This window comes from Phaethon lepturus, unplaced genomic scaffold (assembly GCF_000687285.1).
Source record: "Phaethon lepturus isolate BGI_N335 unplaced genomic scaffold, ASM68728v1 scaffold7629, whole genome shotgun sequence".
Lineage (NCBI taxonomy): Eukaryota > Metazoa > Chordata > Aves > Phaethontiformes > Phaethontidae > Phaethon > Phaethon lepturus.
Genome location: NW_010564102.1, coordinates 35,805 through 55,476, shown reverse-complemented (window position 1 = coordinate 55,476; position 19,672 = coordinate 35,805). Strand labels below are relative to the sequence as shown.

Here is a 19,672-nt window from a genome sequence, read left to right as displayed (position 1 = left end):
GGGCTGGGACACCTGGGCATCCCAGGGCACTGTGACCCACGCTGGGCACAGGCTGGCCCTCTGCCTCTGAACTCCTGAGCCTAGCGATTCGCTGGGCTGCTCCCCAAAAGTTCTGTGCTTTCAAACCCACGGTTGTCCAACAGCGGGAGCAGCGTGGGGAGATGTTATGGCATAAGTGGTTTTGCTAGATGGATTATCACGATATAAACAGGTTTTAGAAAGTTCCTGGGGAACTAATATTCCCGTCTGGTTGGTGATCTATGTCATGAAGTCTTTATGGTAGGGGTTATGTTGTGTGTGGGAGGCTCCAGATTTTTCTAGGGGCCACTAGGTGCTGCTGCAATCCAAATAATAACAAATAAATGGGAAAGTACAATTTTGCACATTTCTGATCAGATTTATTTGGGTTTTTGTTGTTGTTGGCTTTTTTTTTTTTTTAAATTGGGTCATAATTGTCATTATTTTCTAGTTTGCTCACGTTGGAGTATGCCAGAGTCAACCTGAGTCAACTACAAGCTCTGCGCTAAAACAGGTCCAGAACTCAGGAGCAGCTCAGTATATTGAGGATAGATTGCCGCTAGCATACAGAGCTCGGGAGCAGGTGAGTTCCTGTGGCAATACAGTCAATTTACAGAGCTCCTTGTTGCAAGATACCACTTGCTAACTTGTAAGAATAGCACTTACGATAGTTAGCAAAGCAGTCATAGTGGACTGGCAGACTTTTTGCCTGAGGGAGTAAAATAATCGCTAGCTGTGCTAAGGAAGAAACATATTTCGCTGGTACTCTGTTGTAATTTTGGATACACAAAGTCCTGCTGTAGTTACTGCTGATTTCCAGCATTAGTTACTTTTCCCTTTTATGAGATATTATAGCTGTTCGAGATAAGTTTATGTGCCAGAATACATTATGATCAATCTCAGTCCAAAACCTGTGTGTAAAGCCCTGTAAGAAAGTTTAATTGAAATTTGATGATGTTTTGAATTGAATGTCAGAAAATCTGTATACTTAGGCAAAGGAGTAGCTTTCTGGTCGTTAAAAAGTTAGAAGCTTCCCATTTGAAATATTTTTAAAGCTTGCTTAAAAATGAGGAGGTTTGGGACAATTTTGGAAATGAAATACGGTATTTTCAAATCACGAGTATTTAAAGTGTTGCAATTTCATAAGCATGTTTTTAAAAATGTCCTTATTTTATCATCACACTGAGCTTTGCTTTACTCACCCACTTTGTGCACAGAATGTTTTCTGTTTTCATTTCCTATAAGCATAGCAATTATACTGAGTTCATTTCACAGATTTTGCCGTAATGAAGAGCAGAAATGGGCTAGGAAGGAATATTTAAAAGGGAAGCTTGGGGTTAGTGAAAAGAAAAGGAGAAGATTATACCATAACATGAGTATACGTTACGTTGATAGTATGTATAGCTTTCTGTGCAGCATCTGGCCTTAGCCAGTGTCTGAGAAGGAAAGCCAGGTTAGCTGGACCTTTTGTCAACACTAGTATGACTGTTCACCTGATGTTTTATGCTATCATGTTTTGTATTTACCAGCCCTTCGCTGTTAAAAAGAATTAGTGGAATACCTATCTGTCGTAAATCAAGAATTAAAATGAGGTCAGCAGTGAGAACACGAAGATGCATTAAAGGCTAAAATGTGATGTCACAGGAACAATCTGCAGAAATTTGTTCATGTGATGCTTTTAAAAAGTGCTGGTAGAGTGTTGGAAGCTCACTGGACGTGAAGCTGAATGTCTGTAATCTCTTTGTAGGAGGGAACTCACTGGCTGTGAGGTTAATTAATTTTCTCAGAAATATAGGACTGTTTAAGCTTATATTACCTCTTATTTCTTACTTCATGATAGTCCTATAATTATTCTGTAATAGATTTTTTTTTTAAACATTAGTTAATATGGGGAATCCTTCCAAGAGATGATATTTAGTATGTACCATCTTGGTTTTCAATTTTACTGCAGCATATAAGCACTAGTAATAAACACTATTCCTAAAATGTTAAGGTTGATATGTAATTGCAGTAGGATATTTTAGTAACTCTTACATTTTATGGACTTAGAAGGTGCTTATTTTTAAACACATATATGAGAATGTATCTATTGAATTTACTTATCCATTGAACTACAGTCTGGTTGAATCTGTATGAGAAAAAGAGTGAGTGTGTGACACATACCAAAAAAAGGTAGAGAATATGTCAATCATACCAAATAACCTAAGATATGATCATGCAGCGGACACTATGCAGGCACATTTTGTATTTGGCGATTCTTCTTGCTGGATCAGGCCTTCAGTTATATTTATCTTTAGAACTGATGCAGATTTTATCTCATAAAATCCACTTCTCTTGAAACATTTTTTTAAATTGTGTTACATTAAAACTTCCTCTTCTGTTTGGAGGTGAATATCATAGTTGGAAGATGAAAAATGTGTTCCACAGTGTTAAAAGTAAAAATTGCTACAGCATTTACAGAAAAAACATAAAGTTCCCATCATGAAGCAGGACAATAATGCTTGAGGAGGAACAGAGGCAATCTAATAGTCCAGAAGACTTTTCAGTGTTTCAATTTTTAACTTTTTTAATAATATTGCAATGATATATAATAAACAAACTTTAAAAAAATTAAATATATTAAATTACTTTTAAAGGAGTTCTTTTGCAGTTGTTCTTTCTTACTCTAAAACTCTAGTTTCATTTTAGAGACTGGGTGAACATTATGTTAAAGAATGAGATTATAAATTAGTTATGCAGTTAATACCTCCTGCACTTCCCCTGCAACATGCAGTGTACATGACATTCAGTACATAAATCATAGATTAATTCAGTTTTGAGGTCCCTCTTGCAGTTCATTTTAACTAGCTTTAGGCTTACTAGTGAATCAAACAAGGCAATCCTGACAGATATCTAGTATTTTGCTGCTTGCAGACAGAATGCAGCATTTGTTATTTGAAAATTCACACGTTTATGTTAATCATGTATATATTCAGTGAGTCAAGGGAACGCAAATCCTTCTGATGATTTTGTAAAAAAAAAATAAATAAAACACAAAGGGTCCACATTACCCCTATAAAATTAAATGCAGTTAAAGATTTAACATATGAATATAGAACATAGGCAGCTGTAATGTCAGTATCTGTCAGAATATAAGAACTAAGACTAGTAGACTCCAGACAAGGCATGTAAAAATTCATATTTTTTTGCTATAATTTCTTTTTTTCAGAGAGCAGTGAACAACAATTTCCCATTTTCTTCTCATGATAACAGACACTGTCTACAGAATGTAGGAGAGTATTTTGATTTTGTAAGTACCCAGCACTGAGAAATTCAAGCAAGTTCATGTCTTTCAGTCTGCCAGAGATTAAACACAGTATCTGTTGTCTCCCCTGCAAAAATTACAGGTGCTAAAAATTCTGAGAAGTGAAAAATATGAACAGCAAAGAAAGCCAGACTTTTTATTAGTGTAGGGATGGGAAGCCTCCAGGGCTGGCAAAGTTATACAGCAGCACATGTGGTCATTGAGAGTGGCAGAATTCAAGGGGAACAAAACTCCCATGATTTGGTCTCTGATTGGCATTTTCTAGTGGTCCTCACTTTTATGTCTTAACATGGTTTTGTACCCAGTTATATGACCTATTAGCCTGCTAAAAGTGATTGTCCTTGTGGTGAACTTTTGTAGGGATCTCAAGCCACACATAATCCACAGTCCCACATACTTATTTCAGACTCATTTTTACCAGAAGTTTGACCAAAATCCATAGGACATCCACAATATATCTTCAGAATGTATTATTTCCCAATCCACTTCTCTTTATAATATACCTGTTTAAATGTTTGTTGTAGAAGTCACAACTTTAAATTGTTTTGGGCTTTTCTGTATGTGCAAGTGTTTCATGTTTTTCCCCTTTTCTTAGACTGTTGACAGCTTTCTAGGCAACAAAAGAAATAGTGAAGTTCACAAGATGATGAGTAGTGGAGGAGGAAGTGAACTGTGATACTGAAAGTTTGTCTGACTTTGGGCTTTCTTAGACCTAGATTTTTTGGTATTCATTATCCGCTGAGTAACCTCCATTTCTTTGCACTTTGTGCTGTGTCTCATAGTTTGAGAGATACTGATCAACCACAATTCTAAATACATTTCCTGCAAGCTAAGCAGTGTGAAAATTGGGCTCTGTCTGTCTGTTTGGACACAGAAGAGATAGCTTTGAAGATTCAGGTTTCATGGTCTGTCTCAGTTTCTTTATTGCAGTCTGAACATAAATTTCTTAACCTATTTCTTTAGATTACTCTGAAGATTAATTTAGCCAAATATAGCTAAATAGCTTTGAGTATATAGTATGCTACAGAAAAGCAAAGGTGTAAGTGGTTTATTAGTACTAAGAGATGGAAGGTCAACAGATTTTCCATTATATATGCAACCAGAAATGTTCATACAGGCAAGTCTGACAATGTTATTTTTAACTTGCTAAAGATCAACCATGAGTTCTTGAAATCACTGTGGTAACAGCTTCGTTAACTTCCCAGTGGGGTAGTGACTGTTACAAGATTCATCTGTGAAGCTGTGATTGTAAGTCATATGTTTACATGAATTTTTCTTTCAATTTTTTTTTTTAGGGTATGGGGCGGAAGAAGGTGGAACCAGAAAGACGGCAACAGAACTCACAGAACTTCTTCCTATGGGCTCATGAATCCATTCCTAGCAGTGAGGATCACTTAACCATTTATCAGACGTCATTTGTGAAAGATCAAAATGCTGAGAGCCCATTTTGTAGGCGGTATCCAAAACACCACTCAGAAAAATGTTACACTAACAAACCCATTCCTGAGAATGAAAAAAACCTGCAGCCAAACAAGTAATCTTAATTATATAAACACCTTTGTAGCACTGACTTATCACCAGAGCCTTTTCTCGAGATCTGAACTACTCATTACTGAAATGGATGATGAAATAAACATTTGTGTAAAGTGAATGCAGTAGTACAGTTGAGAGTTCATGGAAATCAACAACAGTATGTTGCTCTGAAGACACATATTACCATAAAAATTTTGATGAAGAGCATTATAAGGAAAAGTGTGTTTGTACATATTTTTAGAAATACCTCTATTAGGAGAGCAGAGGTAGTGATTGTCCTTCTGTTATTTGATACTGGTTGACCCTCATCTTGATACAAAAGCTCCTTCAACTTCAGAATCAGTGGTATGGTTGTACCTCAAGCAGCTGACAGCATCTGTGTTGACAGAAGTATATAATGGAACTGGATCCTTGAGGGTTTACCACAACAGGGAGCTGAAACTGCACATTCAGGTAAGAGGGAAACTTTTCTGAAAGGTTTCATGGGTATGAAGGCAGGTTACTAGCCATTAGAGAAACTAAGTAAAAAAGTAGCTGCGCATTAGATTGCTGTGCAAAATAACTGTATGTTTGGTAACAACACAGCAGTTGTGTAAGTAATGAAAGAAAGGATGTTGTAAACAATGTTTGCATGTCTGTGTGTGCCCTCACAAAATGGGAGTGTATGTATGTCTGTCATTCATGGCCGTTATGGAGAGAAAAGCTCATGCTGAAAGTGGAAGGCTGCATGAAGGTTTGAGTTTGAGGTGGACTGGATCTGTGAGGAACTCACTGAAGTGAATTCAGAACCAATCCTCCAAGCACTCTGCTCTCAAAATACTTACTAGCTTTAGGACATGGAAGGCATTAGAGTCAGACCTCTGACTAATGTGTTTCTGCCTTCTGGATCATTTCCACTAATATCAATAAAATAATAAACCAGACTGTGTGTCTTAAAATATACTAGAAATAAGCTTGTTGCTGTGCAAAATAATGTTGACTGAAAAAATTTAATCATAAGTTTATAGGATAATTTTCTTTCTTTACAAGATAAATGGCAAAATAAACCCTCAACCCTTAGAATTCCTTGCATTGTAAGAGATGCCTTGAAAATGAGCAATGTTAAGAAATTATTTCTGCCTTTCAGTGAGCAGATATATCTTTTTGTATCAGCATGCAATGGGTGACCTTTTTGTGTGCTATCAAAATAGATTGTATTAGACTATTTCCCCAAACGTGTAGCAATTTTATTAGCACATGCTGAAATAATAACTTTTTTTTTAATGAAGTTCCCCCACTAAAGTTCTTGGGGTGCTGCACAATACATAGAAATGCAAAACATCATTGAACAATGTAAAAACAGATAAAAAGCCAAGTAACACAGTGTTATTAAAAAGAATTATTTTTTCTCAAAGTAAAGACAGCCTGCATGACAACTCTAGTGTCAGAATTTCCAGAGTTTTAGCCAACAATTTCATCTCCAAACTGTATCAAAACTAAAGTGTATGCCAATCACATGCTAAATGCAGTACCCCATGCTGTTTGGCATACTCAGGAGAGCAATCTTGGACCTCCATCAGAAGGAAGAAACATTCTTGCTGCATTAGTAATGTTTATCTGTGGTTTAGCATTACAACTGGATATGGTGAAATAAATTGCTGAAGTTTGTTATGCCTTAAAACACCAATAGGAAGATTCCAGATTTCTTTTTTTCCCCCTTCTCCCCTCATTTTGACTCAAACATGGATTTTTTTTTTTTAAGTAACTGTGGATTAATATGTGTTCTCAATGATATTGTGATAAACATTCCAGAAGAGAAACTGAAGAGCTCATGAAACCTCTATGCAAACTGAAACATACTGTGCTGGGTTGAACAAAACAGGTGATTCCTACATATCTCATGCTCTTGCTGTGTTTCTTGGGTAAATAACATGAAATACAATACACTGAATTGTGAAATGAATGATAAACGTCCCAGATGAATTCCAGAAAGTCATAGCCTTGCGTACTTTGGATAGAAACCATCACTTTGTTTAATTCTGTTTCTGAGAAGGTGGCCCTATTGAGTTAAAATATTTTTGCAATATGAGGGTTTTTTTTCCTTCTTGGGGGATAGAGGAGAGCTGGTAACTCCCATAAAGGTTTCTTAGTCAGTGCAGGAAAGTGCTTCCAGCTGGGAGTTAATTAGGATCAAATGGGTGTAGGTAGGCTCAGCAGAATGAGCATACTGTGGATTAACTCAGCCAAATACTACTCTGGAGAAGTAGAGGGTATGCTCTTGGTAGTGCTGATAAAGATGGACTTTTTTGTACCTTTGTTTTATTAAACAAAAAACACAAAAGCAAGCAAGTTTGTTGCAAAATTTTCTTGAACAGTATTGTCAACAATTTGAACATAGACAAAACCTCTTTACAGAAACAACAGGCTTTGTACTATAATCCTTTTGAATGAGCAGCTATTGTTGCCCTCTGTTTTTTCTCCTGAGCCTAACCTGCTTTTAGGGACTGTCTGTACAGCTTTTTTAAGAAGTCTCCTTCATGTTAATTAAAAGTGTTTTCAGTATGTTAGCTAAATTCACAGAACTCAAGCAAAATTGATTAAAAAAAAAATTAATCCAAAGGGCTAGGCAGATGGCTGCAAGTTCCTTTGGTTTAATGAGTTGCTACTCATCAGCTGAACCTGGCAACATGCTAAGGTTGATGATTAATATGTCTGAGCTGGAGAGTAGCAGCTTTGTCACTTAACTTCCCATGCCCTGGTTGAAGATAGCTTCCTTCCTGGGTTGCATTGGTTCACCTGCATTGGAATACAGTCCTGTGCTTGTGTCTGCATGGTTATGTCCACTGGTTTAAGGTATGTTGGGGTTTTTTATCTTTCCTCTGTCCTGGTTGCTGGTAACTAGATCTCAGAAAACAGTCTTGCTCAAAGCTGCTGTCGGTTGGACCGTGTGGCCTCCTGGTAAGCTAGATGTCAGCTTTCCTTTTACAGCTGTTTCATTTATGAAATGTTGTGACCTATGAAATGCTTTTAATAGTAATTTGACCCTGACAGACAAACTATTGATGTTGTATGGTAGCAGATTGGTTGTGGTACAATAGGAGGCAAGATTTAAATTCTGCCTTTTGTTTACTTGGAGTCTAAAGAAGCTTAAAGAGATGCATAATGCCTGAACTGCCTGGCCTGTAGGGAGGGTTGGGTGGAAGGGGGAGTGCTGCTGCTTGTGGAGGTAGTAATTCAGTGAGGATGCAGCAGCTTGACTTCCAAGTCATCTGCTGCTAATCTAATTGCTCTGTGTTCATAATTGAATCACTCCGTGTAGCAGAAATGCTGTTTCTTAGAGTTTACTCTCAAGGTTAGTCTGAGTGAAGTAACTAGATATAAATGTTGCTCTGAAGAGGAGCCCTTTTCCTTCCCTGGGCTACACAGTAGCAATACTGTTGGAGATCTCTCTAAACCCAAAACTAGTGCTGATTTATTTACAGTGATACAGTTCAAGTGTGGATAATATTAAGCTTCAACAGATGTTCTTACTACTGGTTTCACTTTTCCCTAGCTGTTGGTACCAAAATATTGGTATAACTGTGATGGTGCTAATGTTGAACCAAAAGTATAGGCCCGTATGTAATAGAAATGTTCATGTTGATACAGTGGCCATGCTGGTTGACAAGAAATGATATTTCTGAAATTAAGCAGAAACTTTGGATTAAGCATCTCTATCTTCAAATCTGAGTCTGAAAACTTGTTTTTTATTATTCCCGAATCTCCGCCCTGCTGCTGCTGCATTATCTAATGAGCTGCATTAGATAATGAGAATTATCTAGAATAACTAGATGGCAAGTACAGAGACCCATCCCACTCTGGAGTGGGAAAGGCCTATATAGAGCTGCCTCATCCAAAATTTCTTTTTTTTTGCCTGCCTCCTCAACAAAGTAATAAAATAACAAGCTGTTAAAGCATTGTCTCTGGAATATCTAATTAAAGGGAAGTCTATTCAACAGGCAAGTAATCCTAACTGACCTTAATTTGGATGTATGGCAGTAGTGGGTGTGAGTGAACTGCTAAAGCACGCAATTTATGACTCAGGCAGGCAGCTGTGTAGCATTTATGGAAGGCACGTTATCAGCTTGCTCTTGTCTGATCACAGTTGGTTATACTTCAGTATATTCACCTGAAAGTGAAGTATTTCAAATTTCTTAAATATGATGTACAGAAATAAATGTAGTTTGAAATAGGTAAGTTTTATTCCAATAGAATCAAAAGAAGCGCTGCTTGGAAGGGACCTCTGGGACATGTCTAGTCCAACTTCCCACTCAGGCCAGACCCTTGCCAGCACAGGATCAGCTCAGCTGCAGCTTTGTTGATTTGAGTCTAGAAAGCCTCCAAAGAGGGAGCTTGCACAACCTCTCCAGGTGACAAGTTCCAGCGGTGCAGTGCTAGAGAGCAATGTTTTCCTAATACCCATCCCGAACCTCCCAGGCTACTCTCTGTGACCACTGCCTTAGTGCATCATTGGGCACTACCAAAAAGTTTGGCTGCATCACTTTTGTAACTGTTCCTCAGGTAGTCACAGACTGGTCTTGGCCTCATCTTCACCAGACCAAACCAACCCTTTTTCCTCAGCCTCTCCTCTCAAGTCATGTGCCTCTGACTATCTTAATTTTGCTGGATCCTGTCCTACTTCTCTGCAGGCCAAAGCTGGTTACAGTATTCCAGGATCAACCTACAGTAACATCTCTCAGCCTGCTCATGGGAAGAGATTCTCAAAACCATAATTTCTCCTGAAGCCAATGGGTTAAAATCATCTGTTCAGGGTTTAAAAAAAAAAAACAACAAAAAACCACAGCTGGATGAGCTTTCCTTTTCTCCTCCTTTCTGAGGTTATGCAGCTAATTCTGTATGTAGCAAGAGTGGAAACTATGTAGAATTTACAGAGACTATCTATATTTGAATTCCTGTTAATCTGGTGGCAGATGCTAGAGACACCCAAGTCTCAGAAGTCTTCCATGGGTGCTTAAAATGCTACTTCTGGAGAAGTCTAAAGTGCCTTAGTCTTGACAGCACCAAGCTCAAACCTGTATTGAGGAAAAGATCCACAAATTAATTATTCTCATGTCACCACCATGAGAATAATTAACTAATTATTCTCATGTCACCACCAATTCTTCAAATTGGGAGAATGCTCAAACAAATCAAGTCCTTCAGAGGGTATATGAAGAGCAGCTATTATCATGTCTGTGTGTAAGGGCTTAATTATTACAACACCCATTTGAAATAGGTTCTGTTCTTTTCTCTGTTCTTGCATTGTTTCAGCGAGAGCGTTATGGCTTATTACACAATGGTGCAAGTTTTCTTTATTTTTGTCTTCCTGAAGCTGTCCCATGTGCATGGAATATTTAGATGTTCATTAAATCAGGAACAGAAAGTTCACACATATACATGAGAGAGCATGATGGTCTAGCCCAGGGGTTAGGACACCCACCAGAGAAGGGGTTTCCCAGGTCAGGGTCCTTGTATGGCTTTTAAATTTGAAGTAAACATTAATTGAAGCAAGGACTGGAAGTCAGGTCTGCCTGCTCACAAATGAGTGCCCAGACCCCTGAACTAGAGAAAACCCTGTGCTTTCTTTCAAGACCAATGTTTAGGTATTTCATACAAAATGTAGCAGCTCTGGCAGAAGGGACAAAGTGTGGTCTTTTCTCCAGACTACCTGAACCAGTTCAGAAAATCAGAAGAATCTCACGAATACCTAAGATGGTTGGTTTTTTTTCTCCTTGCTGTGGCATGTCTAAAAATAGTAATATGATCATGAAGCACTACCCTAATAGCAATGAATTAATCATTACAGTAGCCCCATGAAGCATGTAAGTAGTAGTACTCACTTTGCAGATGACTAAATTGTGGCATGCTGTACTGAGGGTGATTGCTCCATCAGCAGCAAAGCCATGACTGTGAGATGGAGGAGTCCCGACTCCTAGACTTTTGCTGTAACCAGCACTTATTTCCCTCTGCATAGATTTGGTATAGATTATTTAGAGCTTCATTAGAGACCTGGTTGCCTGCCAGTGTATTATTTTAAGAAACTCATGGCTGTGTATATGTTTTTATGATCTCTTTCAATATTCTATGGAATTAGAGACAAATTTTGTAACTCGAAGCATGCTGTCTCTGAAACAGAAGTGTTTTTTTAAATTTAAAATTAACCTCTGCTCTCCCTCCCTCATCCTCTCCACCCCAAAAATAAAGATTGTGTTTAGGTTGTCCAGAGTATTCTAATATCTACAAATGGCAGTGCCTACTTTGCAAACTAACCAATAGAAGTATCAAGTACGGTGCTCAGATGTAAATTCTTGTGGGCTCAGGCTCTATAATACTAACCAGACATTCATGCCTCAAATGGCATTTTAGGCATGCATTAATGACCCTAAGCGACAGACCTTCTCATCTTATTGCTTAATTAATCAATGGCCCAGTGGCACATTGGCAGTGCTCTTTTTCAAGCTGTGCCTCCCCTCAGATGGTAATCAGATGGTATATGGCTGTATCTACTTATGGGAAAGTCAAAACCCAATAAATAAAGTTTAATTTCCTGATTCCCCTGGGATTTAGTGATTCTTTTTAGCAATGCTTCTTCAGTTGAGTTGAAATTAAAAAACAGCATGATCAACATATTGCATAATATTTCATGGATGGAGTTAAGTACCAGGTTTAAAGACTTAACAAAAAAAAGAAAAAAGAGGACTGGCAGGAAGAAGACTGTTGATACAGAAGCAGAATATTTTCCGTTCAAAAGTGCCTAATCCTATTTTTGTTACTGGTATTAAACTCTACATTGTCAGCTTTTAAGCATTACTGTGAAGGTTTTTTGTGCATGTGTGGCATTCATTTTCATTCTAAATTAAGCTTGCTATCATTTGGAATAGAATTAACATTTAATCTTAAAAATATATTGTAACATGCAATGCAGTTAGGTACCATAGGAGGGCAGATGTGTTGAACGGCTTTATTTTGATATCTAAGTGTTACATTAGTGTAAGATCTACTGTAGTGAGTTGCATTATCGGATCTATACTCGTATTGGTGAATCTCAATCATGTCAGAGAAATGCAACAACTTGATTAGGAGAGAAATGGAAATATGTAAGTCTCGTGGGTTTTATGGATTTAAATATCTTTTTCCAGTTGTTCATATTTGATGCTTACAAAGTTCAAAGATTTTTCAATTCATAGCTATTTTGTTTTGCCTTTGAGAGCCTATAATCTGACTGCAGTTACTTATTTAATCACGGACAATAGCCAGCAAACTTAAAAAATTAGTTCTTTAGTTTGCTACTTAGATTTAATTCAAATTTTTATTTTTCTACATTGAAGTTTTCAAGCTGTGCTAATCTATGCTACCGTTTTCTTTATGCTTCAAGTTAAATTCAGGCTCAAATACAAAGGAGCTTTAGGCTCTGGGTTAAATAATTGCATATGAAATCTGAAATTTGAAATTCCATTCAATCCATAGTTGCCCTTTCAAGTGAGTGGAAAAATAAACAAAATGGGTTTTGTTAGAGGAAGTGTGTGTGTACTTTTATGGCTTAAATGATCCCTTCTTGCAGACTAATTGGGAGGGACCCTGCTACAGTGATGGGTTCCTAAGCATTGAGCTCGTCCTGAGGTCCCCGCCGACAAACTGTTAGATTCAGAAACGTCGTCTCGGAAAATAGTTGTGATCTCCCCAGTCTGTCCGTTTGGCTCTGTTCAGGACCCGTAAGTATCATAAAAGGGAGATCCCTGCTGAGTTGGTAAGCAGAGGCTGTTCTGCACCTGGGGGACTTGCTTTCCTGTAACGGTTGTAGAACGAAGGCTGTCAGTGGGCAATACTATTTCTTCTTAAAGTGGAGAAAAATTTCCTGCATATTGAGCTGAAAGAGTAAGGTGAATGTTTCATCTATCTCATATAACGAAGCCCCTGAAGTAGAAGAGGGCTTGTTAAGCAGTGAAGACATTAAGAAGACAATTTCCAAGACAAATCCAGTGCTTAAGATGCAGGAATGACTGTGGCAGCCTGACCCTTTCTTGCTGTTCAACTGACCCCACTTCTTCCCTTTGAGACTGACCAAGTCTCTCTCCAAATACACAGCAGCACCTGCAGATTCAGCCAGATTTCCTGCAGCATGAAGCAGCTCTAAACTGCCATGGACGCAAACATTCTTAAATTGTGGGAGGATGATGTGGAAGAGTGGTCTTCTGTTGTCCCCAGACCCAGCAGGTCACAGAAGGCAAACAGTACTGTGCTTTGAAAATAAGTTGTCACAGGGTCTGTTAGCAGATGGGTCAGCCCTTGCTTGCAGAAGTGGACAATTTTGTTCCATATCCAACTTCTACAACACAGCTCCAGACTATCAGGTTGTCCCAAAACATAGTTTTATACCTCAGGAAGAAAGATCCTCGTCACCTCCATTCTCTCCCTTATTCTCCAGTTGCTTTTATATTTAAACCATCTAAAGTCTGATCTTACTGCCAAAGTACATATCGGAAGCCAATATGGCAGCTGTCATACAGGCAAAGATCCTGCTGAGATCTGTAAGAATAATTCATGTGTCAGAACACAGGCCATCTAATAATTTTATTTATCTTGATGTGCAGGTGTCTTGTTGGATAAATTCAGAATAATCATAGCCTGCTGCCCAGTGTATGGTCTAAATACTGGTATGCAAGACATGAATAAAATGTCACAACTGTTGATGTCCGTAGTACACTACACAGAGGAAGCCTGTCTTGACATTTTCTTTGCACTGTAATAACAAGTATCTACAGTTTTCATTGTATAATGAAAACCTTTCTCCCATTTTCCTGAGTGGCATGACTGTAGGCTAACATGCCAACTTTGGTATTTTACAAAGATGCAAAAACTTTTATAGCCAGCTATGTTTTGCTACTTCTCCCCACTCCCCTTTAACTCCCCCCAGTAGGATTTTCGCAATACACTTCTAAAAATATTGTATGCACTCTGACACAAAACAATATCTTCAGCAGTAATAATAAATTAGATGCAGTGGGAATTTAAGCGTGTTCTTTTGTCCAAGGTGATATAATGGAAGTCATTCATAATGAAGAAAAAAGTAATTGTTATGCAGCATTTTTGTATTAAACATGCCTCCCCAAATTATCCAGAGTATAAAAGAGAATGTTTTTAGAGCTTTGTTAGAACCATGGCTGAGCAAAATGCATGTGAATGTCCTCTTATTTGCATAACTGGGATTTCTTAACGTACAAACCATTCATATTGTGTTAGGCTCCCTCAAGCCGTGCTACCTCACAAGGCGTATCATAGTTTTATCATTAATCAAAACAAAGCCAAAATCAATAAACATGCATAATCAGGAGTCTCTGATGCCAGTATGCAAATACACTGCATATTGATGAAATGTTTCTGAATCTAAAATAGTTTTGCTGTTTTTTTTTCCTCTCAGAAGCCCCTGAGCCTTTTAATTTTAATATTTTATGCATTGCAATGCAAGCAGTATGAGTTCATGTATCGGAGCTAACAAGTTAAAAGATAAATGTCGGATGAATCTCCTAATACTTTTTCTTTACTTTGTTGACTTTAAAGGCAGTTTATGTTTCTGAAAGGCTGGTAATTACTTGACCTTTAAAGGCCCAATCCTGCACTTAGCAGAAGCAGTTGCTCTGCCGTGCGCTTCCCTGCCGGTGCCAGAGGACGGCCAGCCGGGGCCCTGGGCCGTGTTAACTAGTGACAATCCGTCCTTCCTTGCGTGTAGGGTGATCGAAGTGTTACGCTACAAGGGGACAGCGATGACGTTCAGTCAGGACAGGCTTGTGTTCTTGACGTGTGGCTAAGATGGTGATCGCTACCTGCAGCTCCACGGAGCGAGGGCACTGTTTGGGGAGGGACGAGCTCTGGTTCCAACACTGATGGAAGCTCAGCTCTTCTCACACGCTAGCAGGCCATGCAAGTCGTTACTGGCATGTATCTAGTACTTCCCTCTGCAGTTTTAAATTTCTTATCAAACATACGTATGTCTGAAGATGCATCCAAAACCAAACACTTCAACAAGAGACTCAGTAATTTCATAGGTTTCAGGGGCGCTGCCCCACTACAGTTAAGAACTCCTATCGTGCCTCACGTTAATGCTCCAAATCCCTTTAATCTGAATCACAGATTTCTAACAAGTGAGCTGTGATGGAGTAAATCTTACCAGCAACTACTGCTTACCTCGTTCTGAAGCTGTGCGTATCCATAGCAAGTACAAAACACAGACCCAAGAAACAGGCACATCAACAACCAAAGGATTAAAACAAAACAAAATTCTGTGAGGGCCAAAGTTAAAGGAGAAGAAGGATGAAAAAGATCAGTGGTAGAAAAGCCAGGCTGCAATTAAGTTGAAAAAGTTCCTTGTTTGCTAGTCAAATAATAAGCCGTGTCAGAGCTGTAGAATTGGCTATTCTAGCATAATTGCATCTCTTGTGTATCTGTGGGACTCTGCTAACCACAGGCACGATCCTCTCGTGAGAGTCATCCCCTCAGAGCTGATTTATTAGCAATGTGAAAAGTTTAAAGGTGTGATGTTTATTTTATATCATAATAAAATAAATGTGGCAGCGATCATAGATTAGGAAGCACAGTTTCAAACTGTGAGAGTCTTTTAGGCTTATTAATTTGCTGTGCATGGGTTTCACAATGGGTATGTCTATTTGCCAAGTCATGCTTATTTACATTTACTCAATGCTTTTTTTCACAACCATGGAGTGTGTGTGTGTGGGGAAAAAAAAAAAGTCCTATGCCTTTGGTGGGAATAGGTGGTCACCTGAAGAGAAGTGGTAGATCCCAGGTGTAGCTGCATCCCACCGAAGTTTACAGGACCATGTGTAAATTTATATTCATGTGTATCAATATATAAGGTGAGGGGTGCAGTGAGCTCCTCAGAAAGTCAGTTACTTCTTGACTTTCATTTGCTACAACCATGGTTTATGGGAAGCTTTGTACTTACACTTTTTTAATTGATTCTTCAGTGATCTGATCTGAAACTTTTCTTTTAAAAATAAGATAGTGTTTTAATTTTCATGGCAAATGATTGTGCTAAGGAGTGTATTTGGCAAAGGGAAGAATGAAGGTTATTGCAGTGATGGATTGATGATCAGGAGGGACATCTCTTGATGTTCTTCTTCACTTAAATTGCTTTCCTGTTGCTGCATAGTGCATGGTACATGTTTGCCTACCTGTCTGTGCCGTAACCATGCTGCTTTTCAGAGGGTGGTGGTCTCTGGCAGCATGTGCTCGGCCAGGATTACAGTGTGGCGTGCTAGTAATGCTCTGGAGAGCGTGGCAAAATATTCCTCAGCATCTCCCTCACTACTCAATTTCCCAAGCCAGCCAAGAGGAGTGAGAACTGTTCATCTGTGCTTGAACCTTTGCTTATACAGTCTGAGGTAGAACTTAACCTCTAGCCTTTGCCTTCCTGATTTTGGTAATTGTAGTACATTGCTGCTGGACTACAACAAGCTTACAGTGGCTGCATCTGCTTTGTCTGCTGTCACTTACTACACTGCGTGAGTGAGATACAATATTGAGTCTTCTACATATGCTTGTTATTTATTTTAACTGTAATTTGTCAATTTGGTAGGTCTAAGGCTAATGAGTAATTGTTATGACCTAATGTACCTGGCACACAAGTTCTATTCTACATCTTTTTGTACTCAGTTATTTTCAAAAAGGAAAAAGAAAAATCCATCAGCCAAACCAGGAGAAACAAACTACAAAGCATATCTGGTTTTGGTAAAGATGGTAGAGGAAAACACAGCTGAGACCATTTTCTTATTACTTGTGGGAGGTATTCAAATAAATAAGAAACTAGACAAAATAAGAGCAGTGATGCAAGTGATTAATATTTTTAAGGCTCTTGGGTTTCTTTGGCTCAAACTTTCTGCAAAAGGGTGGAGTATTAATATTAATCACAAGCAAGGACCTTCAGTCTTCAGAACTATCAGCCTGGCACCTCTTCTCATTGTTGTATTTATAAAGGAGTGAATAAAAAAAATTACGTGCAGGAAAAGCATAGAGGGTAACAAGCTTTGGGGTAAAGGAAAGCATGATCTGCTTATGCATGTTGGAGGGCTGGAAGTTTTAACATCAATGTGTACTGCAACTCAAAGGAATGATACTCATTGGCTTTATTAATCTCTAGCAACATGGACTACCACTTACATTTAGACTCATACAATGTTTTGTGTTTTGAAAATATTTTTCACATGAGACTTCTGAAGCGCACTGAAGAGAATAAATGGTCCTCTCTCCACCCTGGAGAGGTATAATTAATTACTTGGCAAAGATAGGATTTGAACCAAGGAATCCCCTCGCCTTTATCTCCTTACCCTGCTCTAAACATTTTCATGACCTTTTTTGGAAAAGTTTTGCAAAAGTAATATTGAACAGAGGACTTTTTTCCCATGTCCTCCTCTGCTTTGTTGTATAGTGTGGTCTGTTTTAAATAAGCTCTACAGTGCAGTCATTTAAGGAAATGAAGATATTTCATAGCACACTTAGCATTTGCATTTGAATATAGGCCACCCTGCTGTTTGATTAAACTGGAGTTTAAGAAAACTATAAGAATCATGGTTCATATGCAGTGCAGTACTTCACACTCAGATTGCAAAGGTTGTTGAAGGAAAAAAAAAAAGATAATATCCTTGGAAGTACATGACTAATGAGAATATATATAGCACTTCTGAGACAGCTCAAATATATAATTATTGTGAGGATTTCACAGACACATAAATATAATGATCTTCAGCTAAGTAAATTGCTACCTACCAATGAAATAAATATGGTCCCTTCAGAATTTGAAATAATTCAGTACTGTAGGTGGTGGGAAATGATTCACCTTAGCTGTTATCTCTGGAACAGTAATATAGAAATATATCTGCCAGTACTGTTACATTTACATTGTTCTTCATATCCTGTGGAGTTTGTCAGAAGATCTGTAGTCCCTGCTGATTTCCACCCCCTTATTTTGATAAGGTTCCGCACAGCATGGCTCAACAATGGGTTGGAGCAGCTAATATTGTTTACCACAGTAGGCACCTCAGCCATAATATTTTTCCAAGAAACACTGATGTGTTTAAAGGTCAGGTTGATACTGATTTGACTGCTAAACATGAATTCATTTTTCTAGGAGTAGAAGGGTGTACATGCCTTGGGATAAAGGTTAAACTGTTGTTTATGCACTCGATAGGTGGAAAACACAAGGCTTTAATACACAAATCATAATAGCCTATTCTGGTCAGCCAGGGAAATGTGGTGCTTTACATTGAAATGGAAGCTTTGAATCCACAGGCGTTTTCTGACTATTGCTATAGAAGAACACTCACTGAAAACTTCAGTGCTTGCCTGGATGTTCTAGACTTTGCAACCAGTTTAAACTTTTTTCTGGGCACAATAGTCCAGAACTCATCAAGGTCTTTCAGCAGCACTGGTAAATTGAATTTTGCTACCTCTGATGAGGTGCCAGAGGCTGACCCCTCATGCTACAGTAAGGGGAGTGAAAGGAAGGAGGGAGAGAGAGGTGGACAGCCCTACAAGTTTGGCTTTGCTTTCTTACCATCTTTGGTGGAGTAGGAGTGATGTGGTAGTGTCTGCTTTCACCAAAAGGAAGGTCATCTCCCCTCTTGTAGCTACCACCTCTCCTGTTCAGTTGCCTCTTTCCATGGCAATGAAATCGTGGTCAATAAGGCTGGCTTAGTCATGGACCTTTCTAGCAGGCAGCTGCACTAGGCACCTGGATTTAAAGGAAGACGTGAAACGTTCTCATAGCTTCAGCTGGACTGGCTGGGCTCCCCAGGAAGAAAAATTTAGCCAGGATATGCTCAGTTCCCAGTTTCTTAGAGATGGCACGTCAGATGGAAGTGTGAGCACTCAATGCTGAGCTATGCTGTGCTTTATCTGCAGTTCCCTCTGTGCTTGATCTGTGGTGTTCTCCAGGCCAAGTGAAGAGGGTAGCATAACTCAAAGCTGAGAAGGAGCCTCTACAAAATGAGTACAAATAGAGAGCAAGAATAGGCATACACATCCATGTAGACGTCCATCTCATCATTCTTTCCTGGCTTCCATTTTCCAGGTACTTGTTCTTGTTTAAGTATCATTTCCTCCAGCCTCTAAGAAATTATGCTGCTCTCGAGAGAGATTTTATCCAAACCCCATGGTTTTGTGGGAAGTGATTTTTGCTTCCATCAAAGGGTGTTCTTCGCCAACAGTCTCCTTTCTTTCTTACACTGTGTCCCTGTCAGTCACCCTCTCCTTCACCATTCCTCTCCTTTTCTCTTCTTCCACCCTCTCAAGCTCTGAGTCACCTCATTTACCCATCCTGTTCGTAGCTCTCCTTCCAGCTTTCTTCTTTCTTTCTATAATGAGAAAATCTTTTTAATGTTAGGTTAGACTGTAGCCATATGGGAGTCTAACATACTTTTCAAAGAAATAACCAGCGTGCTCTGATCACATTACCTATTTCCTTAACTACACCTTTTGGTTTTTTGAGATAGGGCTTTTGGGGCTTTTTAGGTGTGTGGAGGGGACTGTGTCACAGGTGGTGGTCCTGTGCTGGTTTCAATACAGTATTCAGCTTCTGTCTTCACTGGGGCAATGGGATGCCTCTGTAGTAGACAACACCAGCTCTAAAGATGTATTCTATGAACTCAAGTTTACTTATCAGCACACTGATAAGCACACAATTCCTGCTTTTAACTTTGCCTTGTAAAAGGATCAGTTCTTTTCACTATTTAACTTTCGTTGATTCATTTGGGTTGCAAACTCTGATTGAAAGCCTCAAAGTCCACCCAG

General features: G+C 38.8%; 1 protein-coding gene across 1 annotated transcript; it reads left to right on the top strand.

The window, feature by feature from the left end:
* Positions 1–469: 469 nt before the first annotated feature.
* On the top strand, positions 470–4,860 carry TEX36 (testis expressed 36; the record flags this gene model as incomplete). Its single annotated transcript, XM_010294762.1, has 3 exons — positions 470–601; positions 3,227–3,307; positions 4,618–4,860. Coding segments are annotated over 3 exons (456 nt in total), but the record flags the coding sequence as incomplete, so codon positions are not given.
* Positions 4,861–19,672: the final 14,812 nt, after the last annotated feature.